The 13,697-nt window shown below is 50.9% G+C and overlaps 2 protein-coding genes across 3 annotated transcripts; both read right to left on the bottom strand.

Moving 5' to 3' along the window:
* Positions 1 to 929: 929 nt before the first annotated feature.
* On the bottom strand, positions 930 to 3,204 carry LOC116863468 (zinc finger protein 805-like). Of its 2 annotated transcripts, none has more exons than XM_032850915.1 (2): positions 2,905 to 3,204; positions 930 to 1,457 (listed from the first exon to the last, which is right to left on the bottom strand). In XM_032850915.1, the coding sequence occupies exons 1-2, from the start codon at positions 2,935 to 2,937 to the stop codon at positions 1,125 to 1,127; spliced, it is 366 nt and encodes a 121-aa protein (XP_032706806.1). In that variant the 5' UTR covers positions 2,938 to 3,204; the 3' UTR covers positions 930 to 1,124. The 2 variants fall into 2 exon arrangements, with proteins under 2 accessions (XP_032706806.1, XP_032706805.1); XM_032850914.1 differs by lacking the exon at positions 2,905 to 3,204 and adding an exon at positions 1,795 to 1,901 and having other exon boundaries at positions 933 to 1,457.
* Positions 3,205 to 6,469: 3,265 nt separating this feature from the next.
* Positions 6,470 to 9,873, bottom strand: LOC116863467 (aurora kinase C-like). Its single transcript, XM_032850913.1, has 6 exons — positions 9,592 to 9,873; positions 9,219 to 9,410; positions 8,771 to 8,909; positions 7,886 to 8,034; positions 6,921 to 7,095; positions 6,470 to 6,746 (listed from the first exon to the last, which is right to left on the bottom strand). Exons 1-6 carry the CDS (start codon positions 9,765 to 9,767, stop codon positions 6,576 to 6,578), a joined length of 1,002 nt encoding a protein of 333 aa, XP_032706804.1. The 5' UTR covers positions 9,768 to 9,873; the 3' UTR covers positions 6,470 to 6,575.
* Positions 9,874 to 13,697: the final 3,824 nt, after the last annotated feature.

Here is a 13,697-nt window from a genome sequence, read left to right as displayed (position 1 = left end):
TCCGGGAAAGCACTGAAGGTGAGGGGTGAGGTCAGCAGGAGGAGAGCGTGGACTTCTATTCTGAAACATTTTGTTACGAAACATTTAATCTATCCAGCTGTTCTAGTTTTGCTTTTTCTCTTCTCACTGGCAGACATAATTCCAGTTCTCCAAGAATAGGCATGTCTCATCCTCGGCTCTGGATTTATAGCCCCCCTTTCCCTCTAACTGAACGGCCTGTGCGGATTCTCCCCAAGGAGAGAAACATCGAAGCTGGTGCTTCTCAGCCGCGGCGCTCGGGACGCAGCAGGCGGCACAATTCGTCACTGAGTGGGCGCTGTCGCATCCATCAGAGGGGGTTACGGCATCTCCGGACTCAAACCCCTAGATGCCAGTCCCATCTACACCCACGGCAGGACAACCCAGAGGGCACGCCAACATCGCCAAGTATCTCCTGGGGGCACAACTGCCAGCTGCCGAGGAGCTTTACTCTAACGTCTCTCGGCCCGGCAGAGGATGCTGGCCCTTGAACCTTGGGACCATCACGGAGGCACAAACACAGAGAATCCCCAGAACTGGGACCATGTCCTTTGGGACAGTATCTGTCGGCGATGAAGGCAAAGGCTTCTGGGGGCCTGCCTGACTCACTCCCTCCTTGGAGAACCCCATCACTCACAGGCCTGCTAAGGACACTTGAGCCCACCAGGCTCGCGCAGTCAGCTCCCCCTCCGGACTGTGAAATCAGAACCTTGGATGGAGGCCAGTCTGTGCTGGGCACCGGGGTGACAGGTCCAGAGAAGTACTGGCTCCGGCGGCCGTTCCTGCCTCAAGAACACCACACACGGCCTGGCAGCAGACAGACAGACAGGAAGCGTAGGAGCACGCCAAGACGCGGAGACGAGGCTCTGGGGGCCGAGAGAGCAGGGACCGGTGGCCAGTCCCATCACTACTTGATGAGGCAGGAAAAAACCTTCCTGCATACAGAGACATGAGCAGAGAGAGCCAGGGAGAGAAGCCAGGACAAGAGACCAGAAGCCACGGCATCATCGTGGTGGTTCCCAGTTCCTCTACCAGAGCCTCACGGCACCAGCTGGAAATCCTCCCTCTGGGTTCTGCAGAACACCCCCTTTTCCTTCCACGGTTTTCTAGGAGCCAAAGAGGAACTGTTTCTTGCCCAAACAGACACAGGACAGCAGGTCCAAAGAGATTAATCTAGAAAACGGCTGAAGCTGCAGGGAGGAGGGACACGGGGAGGGCTCCAGAAGTCTTCTTGACCAGCCAGGCCTGGAGCCAGAGGGTGCTCTGACAAGGAGGCAGCAGGTGTCCCCATGGTGGAGTGGGGAGGACTTACCCAGAGACACCAGAAGTCCACAGTTTTCCAGCATCACCTCCTGGTACAGGGTCCTCTGGGCCGGGTCCAGCTGCCCCCACTCCTCCTGGGTAAAAGTCACGGCCACATCATCGAAGGTCACAGATACCTGCCAAGTCAAACACAGAGAGCAGCGTTGGCCTTGGGGCTGCTGGATGGGATCAGAGCTCATCCCTACATCCCCGGTAAAGATGCAGAGTGATCAAGGCTCCCATCACCCAGTACCTCCTGAGGGCCAAGCTCTGTGCTGGGCTCGAGGGGCAGGTGGGCCCTGCTCTGGATGTGCTCCGGTAGTGTAAGGGAGAAGCCTCCTCCGTGGGAGGCCCTGGAAGGTCACACAGACAATGGAAATGACGCGAGGACTGGGAGATGCAGACAGCAAGGGCTCTAGGACGTCCGAGGAATGAGGGAGCATGTAATAACGGTGTCAGTAACAACAGCAGTACCTGAGCCTCACTGGTCCTGCTAGCTGCCTGCCCCATGCTGAGGGCTTCGCATCCTGGGTAAAGGGACTACAAGTCCCCAGGTCTTAAGTCATCTTGAGTTTCCACCAGTGTTGTCTAGTTGTTCGAATGTTGACTTGAAAACACTTCATAAGGAGTTTGCCTTGTTAACGTTACTCCACCATTTTCTAGTTTCCTCAATGTTAAATATCCAACATGTGCAGGACCACATCCTACACACCACAAGTTAAATATAAAGAACTCAGCTACTCCACTCCCCGATGGACAGCCCCACTACTGCACATCTGTCATTTAAATGCTCCAAGCCACTGGCTCATGGTTTTTCATGTGCACTTTCGGTACCCACATCTCTGTGCATTGCAGGTTTGTCCCCTCTATCAGTGCTCTCGAATTAATATTTCTATTAAACACCTGGACATTCCTAATTAATTGGTTCATACATAGGAACCCTGCAGTATTACTCAGCTCTGGTGCTGGATAAACTCACATCACGAGGCACATCTTGGCCATTTAGATAAACACAGAAAAGTCAACTAGGGCCTCCACATTGACAACCAAATGATATATGTCTAAATTATGGAAACTCTCTGACATGCACTCCCCTAGCATCGTATGTGATTGGTTAGGGGTACAGATATGCATTTTTCCCATCCGTCTTGAGCTGAAAATTGGGGAAGAATTAGCGAGGATCAGTTATTAATCAAATCTTGGCTATCTGGGGCTGAGTCTTAGAGAAGTCATGGTCTAGCTTCCTGGGTGTCACTCAGGGCTAGGAATCGGGCTTCCGGCCAAGAATGACAGAGCGGACTGGTTCCCAGGTTGCTAAGGGTACAGGAGGGATTCGATTCCTGGGCGGGAGCAGCACGTCTGGGGTCAGTGTCACTTTTAAATACGGTGTGCCCATTGTCGGGCCATCTGCACATTCAGTCCCTCTCCGTGTACTCTAAGACTGGAGATGAAGAAAGTGACAACCTTCTCCACTCGTCTGACACACACACATCAAAGAGAAACCGAGTACCGCCTCGCTCCAGGCTGCCCAGGAGCCCTCTCCGCAGCAGCGAGGCAGCAATGCCCCAGACATCGTCCACTCACCCGCGCAGGGTCCCTCCACGCCGCCGCCATCATGGGACCCTGTGCACGGAGCGAGGCCGGGACCGGCAGCGACGCAGGCGGGTCCCGCCGGCTCGGCCGACTGCCACCTCTCCCCTGACCCGGGAGGTGTGACCGCGGCTGACTTTCCCACTCCCCGGGCGTCGGGTGGCTCACGGCTCCTTCAAAGGCGCGGGGCTGAGCGGTAGCCGTCTCTCTGCTCTTCTTGGAAGAGCTTCACTGGAGGTGGCCACAGAACAGCGACGCCCTCCCCACAGCTGGCGTGGACGGAACCGTCGCATACGAATGACGTAGGACCAGGAGCCCGGAAACCCCGCCGCCACGGGAGCGGACGCCAGTGCACAGCCTTCTGGGCAGTGTAGTTTGGGCTCTACAAACGCGCCCCGGAAGAACGTGTTCCGGAGCGGGTACTCCTCGTCCTAAAAGACCTACCAGACCCAGAGCTCGTCGTCACAGCCCCCTCTAAACGGCGAACACAACGCGAGGGGACAGGAGGAAAGGCGAGGCCGTCCCTGTCCCGCCCGGGAAAGGCGAGGCTCGGCGGCGGGGACCTCCGCCCGCGATCAGGACGCGTGGTCACCAGGCCCTTGGGTCGGCTGGTGACGTCCCCAGTGCGCCTCATCTCCCGGAGATGTCCCTGGACGGAAGACGGTGCTCCAGCGGTGACGGCACCGCCGGGGCCAGGACGCCGGAAGCCCCCTCCGACGCGGCCCCCCACTGAGGGGCTTTCTGTGGGCCAGCGCCATGCGCTGCGGCGCCTTGACGCGCGGATTGGGCCTGGGAGCTGGAGGGGCGGCGTGGGAGCCCTGGAGCTGGGGAGGCCGCCCGTGACCCCAGGCTGGAGCCCGGCGCTGTGGAGTGTCTGTCCCACGCGGCACCTCGCCCTGCGTCTGAGCGCCGGCGGAGGGGTCGTGTGCGGACGCGGAGTGCGGGAGTGGTCGGCCGCCGCCGCCGCCTCGAGTCTCCGCGAGGGCGAGAATAGGTGGAGACGGGAACGGACCGGGGCGAAACCGGAGCCAGCCTGGCGCTGAGGAGGTGCAAACGAGAAACCCACAAAACCGTGTTAGATGCTAACATTCTTTTCAGAGTTATATTAGGCAAAATCTTACATGTCGCCATCGGGGACTTCTATAGTTTTCTTCTCATGACTATGAGAGTGAGAGAATAACGCCTCACTTGGAATGAGTTGAGAAGACATACGGTCGTGAAGAATGGAAACTGTGTGCAGAAGATATCAAGAGATTTAAGTTTATGGACTATTACTCAGCCATGAGAAGGAATGAAACGGTGCCATTTATAACGGCATGGATGGAGTTAGAGTGTATTATCCTAAGCAAAATAAGTCAGAGAAAGACAAATACCATATGATTTCACTCAGATGTGGGATTTAAGAACCAAAACAAACGATCACGGAGGGGAAAAAAGAGGAAAACTAAGAAACGCTATTAACCATAAAGAACGAACTGACTGAGGGTTGCCAGAGGAGAGGTGGGTGGGGTAGAGGTTCAGTAGGTGATGAGGATGAACGAGCACACTTCAAAAAAAGAAAAGATTTTATTTATTTATTTATTTATTTATTTATTTATTTATTTGAGAGAGAGAGCATGAAAGGGGGGAAAGTCAGAGGGAGAAGCAGCCCTCTGCTGAGCAGGGAGACCACTGTGGAACTCAGTCCTGGGACTCCAGGATCATGGCCTGAGCAGAAGGCAGCCGCTCAAACAACTGAACCACCCAGGTGCCCAGGAGTGCACTTCCGATGAGCATTGTGTTGTGTATGGAAGTGTTGAATCACTATATTGTACACCTGAAACTAATATTACACTGTATGTTAGTTGGAATATAAATAAAAACTAAAAAAATTTTCGAAGTAGAGAAGAGCATAATGACTGAATCAAGGATTAAGATGCAGTTGATTTCCTAGAAGAAGATGCTTTTTATAAAAGGAGGTTGTGGAGAAGTGTGGCGTAATTAACACACAAGGAACAGTGTGATCCATCATTGGGCATAGTAATTTGACCAAATTGGAAAAGGCATTCTTTTCACATATGGCTGACCCCACTAAATTAAATCATTTGAGGGTAGGGTGTACATCAGGTACCAAAATTAAGATTTTTATATTCTGTGTCCTAGGTGGCAGAATGCCCAGAGTAAGTGGTGAGGAAAACTATGTAGCTATTGGAGACTTTGAAATCCCTACCGTAGAGCATGTCTGAGAGTTTTCACCATTTATACACGTCACCTCGTAGTCAATGTGGAAGCCCTCATTGACTTTTCTCTGCTTAATCTACCTCCCCAAATATGTGCCCAGTGATGTGTTTATCTAGCACCAGTACTGAATAGTCTTGCAGGGTTCCTATGTACAAACCAGTGAGTTTATTAGGAATTTCCAGGTGTTTAATTGAAATACTGATTTGAGAGCACTGACAAGACAAAGCTAGAAAGCACAGAAATATGGGCACTGGAGGTACAGATGAAAAACCATGAACTAATGTCCTGGAGCATTTAGATGACAGATCTGCGGTAGTGAGGCTGTCCGTCGGCGAGTTGGAGTGGCTGAGTTACTTCTGTTTACTTAGTGGGTCTGGTCACATGCAGAGACGTGGTCCTGCATGTGCTCGACATTTCATATTGAGGAACCCATGAAGAGAGTGATATGTACTTCATATAAAGTATTTTTAAGTCAGGAGACACAGCCATGAGAGCAATGACTGCGATGAGCAGAGAACATGCTTAAGCTCCCAACTCTGTGTGTTCTGGTGAAGTCAACTTATGGATGGAGGGAGTAGCTGACACACGAGGCTGTAACAGGATACAGGGAAAAGCTGGAAGAGTTCCCTAAATTGTTGCAAGTGGAGGAGGTCTTTTCAGAAGATGTGATGTTACATTCATTATTATGCATGATTTACTTGGTGCAATCAGAATATGACACATGACATAGGTGCTAGTGAATTCATTGAGAATTGAGTGGCACTGATGTACAGTGAAACATTTTGTCTCAGAGATGGTAGCACGCTGGAGGTGAGTATGAAGAGGGTGGACCTCTGGGCTGATCAGTCCTGGCTTACAAATGGCATACTCAGGAAAACATGGGGAATAGTACATGGGAGTCTAGAAGCAAACGTGACAGGTGGTAGGTCGTACACCACCAGAGTGGTTATCTGCACAAGGCAGTAACTAGTTTTCCTTTTTTTTTTAAAAAAAGATTTTATTTATTTATTTATTTGATAGACAGAGATCACAAGTAGGCAGAGAGGCAGGCAGAGAGGGGAGGAAGCAGGCTCCCTGCTGAGCAGAGAGCCCAATGCGGGGCTCGATCCCAGGATTCTGGGATCATGACCTGGGCCGAAGGCAGAGGCTTTAACCCACTGAGCCACCCAGGTGCCCCAGTAACTAGTTTTTAAGGTGAGTGGTTGAGTCACCATCCTTGCCCAGGAGGGACATCATCTTGGGAGGCTCTCATGGGAAAGAGCTTCTACAAGAAATAAAGATTCCATCCAGTCACACACCAACTCAAAGAACTATAAAGAACTGCTACAAAATTATTCAAGTTTTATTAATTAAAATTGTGAATCTAAAACCAACAAAAGACCGATAAAATAGTAGATCCAGGAGAGCTCTCTGGGCAACCACAATGAAACAGGTGCACACAGGGCTCAAGAAGCCATCTGAATGGATGGAGGCAACACCCTCTGAGAGTGGGCCCGGACCCAGGGGTGCTCCAGGATCTGGGCTAAGGGCAGCCGCTCCGAAGGCTGGTACCTGAGAAGCCTGGAGATCAAGTCCCGGGCCCCCAAAGGTAATGATGGGGGAAACCTTACATCGACCTGATGATGCCAGAGAAGAAAAAGAGAACATCATTAATTTCTGTGCTGTGTGTTTTCGCCATTCCTTAAGACCCTTGAAAGCACTGTTCTGGATCTTATTAGACAATCTTTGCGTGCACCACAGGCTCTGCAGGCCTGGCTCCTGAATGAATGCCCAGAGTGTAGCCATCTTACCTTGAGGATGCGTTGGTATGTCTCAATATGGGAAGGACTCTCGAAGGGTGGACTTCCCACCAGCAGCTCATAACACAGCACTCCAATGCTCCACAGATCTACTTTCTCATTATATGTTCTCCTTTCAATAATTTCGGGGGGCAAGTAGTCCAGAGTCCCACACGCTGTCTTTCTCCTAGAGGACACCAGGGAAGGGAGCACTGTGCAAAGGCCCAGAACAAGGGTAACCCTCCTTTTCTAGATTCCAGTAAGAAGGGAGACTCTCAAAAGTCCGAGAAGTCCCCTCCTGAGCATGGGACTTTGGAAACACTAAGTTTTTTTTTTTAAGATTTTATTTATTTATTTGACAGACAGAGATCACAAGTAGGCAGAGAGGCAGGCAGAGAAAGAGGAGGAAGCAGGCTCCCCTCTGAGCAGAGAGCCCGATGCGGGGCTCGATCCCAGGACCCCGAGATCACGACCCGAGCCGAAGGCAGAGGCTCAACCCACTGAGCCACCCAGGCGCCCCATGGAAACACTAAGTTTTAATAAGGATCAAGGTTTAGGGACGGCCAATACTGGGACCCACCAATTCTGTATTTTGGAATTATTTATGTAGTTACGCAGTTATGTAGCTCATGATCCAAGATGTTTTCAGATATGTTGGGCATCAGCAGAGATTTTGAACAAAGAGACAGTGCATCAAGAAGGACCAATTAAAATTCCTGGAGTTATAGAGCAATGAATCTTACCTACATGGGTACTTACTGGAAAAGTCACATGTTACCAGAGATCAAAAGATAAAAGAGAAGGTCGAGCTACATTCTTTGTCTACAATTGCACATTAAATATATGCATTTGAAAAAGGCAGTACTCAAATACAAAAGCAAGTTTGCATCTTGCATCTGGGTCTTACACACAGCATGAATTAAATTGGATCATTCCTAAGTGGCACCTAGGGCCCATACCACCACCACCAGACCTACCTCAGAGATGGGGTGTGCACAGACCAGCCAAAGTCTGCAATCTTCACCTCACCCCTGAGCCCCAGCAGTAGGTTCTCTGGCTTAATATCCCTGTGGATCACCTTTTTTTCGTGGCAGTAGATCAGAGCATCTGCCACTTCCTCCATTATCTGAGTGAGCAAAGAAAGAGCTGTTTGGAAATGAAGCCTCCCCCCCTCACTTCATAAAAGATAAAATACTCCTCATGCAGTTATAGTTGTAGTGGAATCTTTGTTTCCTGCTTACTGACCCTGTTCCTTCCTTAATGGCACCACAATTCTTGGTGGGGGAGGGATTCCTCTCCCCGTTTTATGTGGTCTTATAGGATGGATGCTGAGGTGACAGAACCTCCCCTTTGCCCTAGAACAGCAAGTAGCTGGACACCAGCCTTGTGCTGAGCTAAACAGATAATCTCCCACAGGACCTGAGGCCTGAAAAAATGATACAAAAGCAGGAGGAAAGCTGCAAGATCATTAATTCCATCAGCAAGCTGACCCAGCACTTCTGCTGGTTTGACTGTTGCTCTGATTCCCCATCTGGAACACTCCAGAAATCTCTTGCTTCCTATTTCTAAGCCAGTTCCACTCACTTACCCAGGGAACCCTTTCCTAGGCTTTCAACATGCTTCTCTGCATAAGGTAGCAAAGTCAGACGGTCTTGCTTACCCTGATTACTAATATCCTGGAGTGATTAGGGCATCCACTGTGAAGTTATGAGCTGTATATGTCATTACATAAAAGGTACAGAATTTGAAACAAAGAAAAAAGAAGAACGTGGATAATAATGATAGCCAAAAGCAGTGACCGCCCCTCCCAACCAGTCCACAGTAAACTCATGGGCCCAAGAGCCCCCAGACCGCCTCCTCACCGTCACTGTGCGCTGTTCGTCTAACGTGTGGCTCTTCTGCAGCTCCTTGTAGAGCTCACCCCTTGGAGCATATTCCAGAATCAGGTACACGCGGCGGGCATCATGGAAATAGTTGTAGAGGCGCAGGATATTGGGGTGTCTGGAGAAGGGAAAGAGGAAGGGTTAGACTCATAAGGCCCAACTCCTGATGCTGTCACAAGTGACTGGTCACACAAGGGGCAAGTTGTGCTGGGACCAGAACAAAGCAGATCCCGGAGTGTGAGAGGACAGGAGCAAGCAGCAGGATCTGGGTGCCTGAAACAGGGAGGATGACACGGTGTGAGCGCAGTGAACTGCAGAAAAAAATCCTCGAGGGGCCTATTGGAGGGTGCTTTGGGGGGACTGCCAGAGATGGAAGAGAACACAGAATGAGAAGCCGGTGCCGGATTCTCCTGCAGCGGGGCCTCACTGCAGGTGCGCCTGGATTTCAATTTCCCTGCGCAGCTGGGGCTCCAGTCCTTCCTTTTCGATCTGGGACTTGAAGAGGACTTTCAGGGCCACGATAAAATGGCTTTCCTTGAGCCGAGCCAGGTACACATTCCCAAATTTCCCCTTGCCCAGAGGACGCCCGATATCAAAGTCATCCACTGTGAAGCGCCGCCTGCGAGGAAAGGAAGAAAAGAGCCTTATGGGAGGGAGGTGGAGGGCGTCCTTCCCTGGACCCCACCGCGGCCCCTGCCCGTCCTCATCCGGTCCACAAGCCACCATTAAACTTGCGCGGCTTACTCTTCGCTTGTCGCGCCACTCCGTCCCCCTGCAGCGACCGCGCCGCCGACACTCACACGGGCTCGCCGCTGAGCTCCACGCGGCCCGCTGCAGCGATGGGGGACGGAGGGCGGTCGGCCCTTCCTCCTGCGCTGCGTCCACCCCCGGCCGCGGACACCAGCCCTTCGCGACGTTTCCTGCGGTCCCGGGTCTTCTTCTGCTTCCCCGCGGGCTCAACTCGGTTCGAACTCATCACGCCGTCTGGTCGGCTCCCGAGAGGAGACGACGGCGACCGGACGCCTTCCTCAGCCCACCGGAAACGTCCTGAAGGGCGGCGAAGGCCCGCAGCGTGCAGGCGCCGCTCCTCAGACGCGGAGCCACACACACACTCGCAGGGAAAGCCGCTCACCTCGCAGCCTGGGACCCGCCGACACCGACGAACTCCCCCCCGCGCGCCAGCTCAAGGCCCTTTATCCTAGTGACCCCATTGGCTGAGCCTGATTGGTTGAAGCTTCCGAGCGCGGAGACTGCTGGGAGTTTCCCATTAGTCGAAGCTTCTGAGCGCGGAGGCAGCGTGCCCAATAGGAGAGGTGGAAATGGCGGACGCGGGCGCGTGCGCGGGGCAGGGTCCGGTGGGACACCGGGAGCTGGGGCTTCGGGGATGAACACCTCGGAAAAGGGGGGACGAACAGAGGGCAGCCCAGAGGGTATGATGCTCAGGGGTCTCCATGAATGAATACCTACAGAAATGCACGAGAGCGCCAGTCCAGTAATGAACTGACCCGGGTCACGTGGGAATGAATAGACGCCAACCGCGGGAAGCCGCCGGGGTTCCCGTGTGAAGCCCGCAAACCACGGGCGCGCCCAACCGCACCACCCGCGCTTGAAGGTCGTGCCCCGTTTGGGCCACTCCCCGGGGGCCCTCCTTCATCACGCTCCCTGCAATTTCGGCCTCCTCCCCCAGTGTCTTGCAGCTCTTGGCCTCCCCACTCCACTCCACAACCCCTGCAGCCTCCCCTAGGCCTGCAGGCCCACTCGGCGCGGTGACACACAGCCTAGTCAACTCTTGCCTCATGTATTTGTTGGACCAGCAAAAAATTTTTACCAGCCAAAAAAACAGGTTTATTTGGAAATAATGGAGAATTACAATTAGGGACAGGAATATACAGCAAAAACCATAGGCTAGTCCCTCAAACAGGAGAGGAACACAGTTTGCGGAGAAGGGAATTTGGGAGCAGTTGTTTTGAAGAAAATTATGTTGGAGAAAAGCAACAGTTAAGAAAAGATGGTTTCCCATTGCTTGAGTTACAGGGGTGGTCAGTTTCTTTTCTTTTCTTTTTTTTTTTTTTTTTAAGATTTTATTTATTTATTTGACAGAGATCACAAGTAGGCAGAGAGGCAGGCAGAGAGGAGGAAGCAGGCTGAGCAAAGAGCCCGATGTGGGGCTTCATCCCAGGACTCTGAGATGATGACCTGAGCCAAAGGCAGAGGCTTTAACCCACTGAGCCACCCAGGCGCCCCGGGGTGGTCAGTTTCTTGCAGGAAAAGCAATGTACATCTTTTCTCCTTGGGGCCTGTTATAGATTATTCTTTCCTGTGGAGGATTATTCTGTTGGGATCTGTGATTGACATCCCTAGGCAGCATGTGAGAGCTTCCCGCGTGGACTCCTGACTCCATTTTAGCGAAATTCCCTTTTATTTTCATAGACCCTGTCATCAGTTTGCATCTGGAGTCTCAAATAGTAAAATCAATCCACATGTCTATTTGGCAAATACAGACGTTCCAGATGCTTTTAAATGGAATTCTTTTAGATAGGTAACAATATAAATTGTTGGAGAAATAGAACTTAAAAAGAAAAAAATCTTCTCCCAACCCAGAAAATCTCTCCACAAAGGTAGTAGAGAAATAAAAATGTTTATTACTGAGTAAGCCTTAAACCAGAATGGGATGCCTTATCAAAGATAATCGCTAAGAGATGGCAAAGTCAGAAAGATACCCTTTCATATAACCAAGCAGATACTAGCTTTCTCATTACATATTTTCAGCATAGACAGTCATTAGTCCTCATGTAAGAAAACATGACAGCACCAATTGTTACACAATTCATCCTAAATTTACCTAGTAATTGGGCTGGCTATCTGCTGCTACCTTGGCTTTCTATAAGGGAAACAAACTTCTCATTACCTGAGGGTAGATGGTAGTGTTAACCTTAAAAATACAAGTTACCTTAGCAGCAAAAATGGGTTTATTTGGAAATAGCATAGAACTGCAATTAGAGACACACAAATTATGGTAAAACCATAGGCGGAGCCAACAAAGAAGTTATTTTACGGAGGAGGAAGAAGTTGGGATGATTGTTTTGAACAAAATCCTTTGGAGCAAAGCAACAGTTCAAGGTGATGACCGTTTCTCAATGGCAGAGTTGCAGGGATGATTGATCTTATGAGAGATCCAGTGTCCATATACCCCATGGGGGCCTAGAGTTAGGCCTCCACCTTCCCACAGAAACTGGGACAGAGGGATGCTATCTCCTTTGATGTCAGCATTTCAAAGAGAGAGCTCCCAGGTCTTCTGAGAAAGACATTCCGGGGTTGGGAGAGCACTGGGTCCCTGAGGGAAAGCAAGAGGGCTAGTGTTAAGGAGGGTGCATAGCGCAGGGAGCACCTGGTGTTATACGCAAACAATGAATCATGGAACACTACAGCAAACACTAGTGATGTACTGTATGGTAACTAACATAATAAAAAAAAACAAAGTCCATTTTGTCCAAAAAGAAAAAAATGGCGGCTAGCATGTCTACAGCTGCAACTGCAGGGATTCAAGCAGGACGAGACGAGTTAGGTAAATGGAGATAAATTTGTAGAACCTGGTCAGCCTTCGTAAGGAGGTTGCAGTGTGCTCCAGAATGTGTTCTAAAATGCACCTGTTATTTGTTTAATCAGATATGGTAACGCAGTGGACCTGAAAATGATTGTCAGGAAGAAGTTTATGCTTACAGATCCCTACAAGTGAGTCAGGGAATCCTACCAATGGGAGATCCTGCAGTGTATGAATAGAGCCCTCAGTTCCGGGATTCCCCATGGAGGATTTCCGTGGGGATCCACTCTCAGCCAGCCAGCCAGGATGGTAGCAAGCACAAAACAGTTTATTACGGACGGTACGCTGTCAAAGTGGGAGAGCAGGCCGGCCCAGAGGTGACAACTGCCTCAGGGATCTTTTCTTTTTAAATAAATGGGGGTCAGGGCTTATGGAGGGAGTAATCTCTAATGGAGGCTACTTCCAATCATTTGGGGGACGACTCCTACTGGTTGGGAGGGTGAGTTTTTGATCCTACAAGATTTGTACCAGAACCCTCCTGGCACCTGCCCCCATAGGGGAGACAAAACCACAATGCCAGCGCATTATAATGACCCTAGGGTCACCTGGTGCAGAGGGGAAGGGGAGAGCACAGGTTCTGCACCCGTGACTCCTTGTCTGTCAGCCCTGGGGTGTTGGAAGCCAGTCAAGGTTGTTGTGACCTCAGGCTTCTAGTGTATAACCTGCTTTCACCACCCTTGCCTCCAGCTTATGTCTGTCCATTCTGTTAGGCATACCTTACAGGTGGTATGGGGACGCAGCAGCAGCGGTCAGGGGGCCGCAGCCGTGATGGAGAAAGCACGGCCCAGCACACGGACTGTGTTTTTAGCAGGAAAGGCAAGGTAAGACAGGTCATCAGTTTAGGATTGACTTGTTTGCACAGTCGGAGCATACATGTCACACTACCTGTCTGGTCCCTGTCCCTGATGTTTTAGGGCAGAGGAATGCTGCCTCCTGGAGTTTAGGAGCCAGAAAGGTGGTTGGTTTGCATATGAAAAGTGAGGTCCTGGAAAAGTTGTTACCTAGTCCAGGGAGGAGCAGCGTCTCCCCAGTCAGCAGGCCCCACATGCAGGACTGCAGAAAGTCAAAAATATATACTTAGTATGCTGTGAAACATAACCATCCTGGGGAGGAGGTGTTGAACTGAGTGGCAATGTAACCTGAGTCATGAATTAGAAGATCAATCTGGATATTGTGTGGAGATTAAACTACAGGAAGGGCAAGAAAAGGGAAGACCTGTTAGGCTGTTTTCCAGTTGGGTGAGGATGAGGATTTTAATGAAGGTAGTGACAGGGGAGGTGGGTTATCACAAAGTGCGAACAGCTG

Source organism: Lontra canadensis, unplaced genomic scaffold, assembly GCF_010015895.1.
Source record: "Lontra canadensis isolate GAN:19392208 unplaced genomic scaffold, GSC_riverotter_1.0 scaffold1289, whole genome shotgun sequence".
Classification (NCBI taxonomy): Eukaryota; Metazoa; Chordata; class Mammalia; order Carnivora; family Mustelidae; genus Lontra; species Lontra canadensis.
This window is presented reverse-complemented; position numbering and strand designations above follow the sequence as displayed.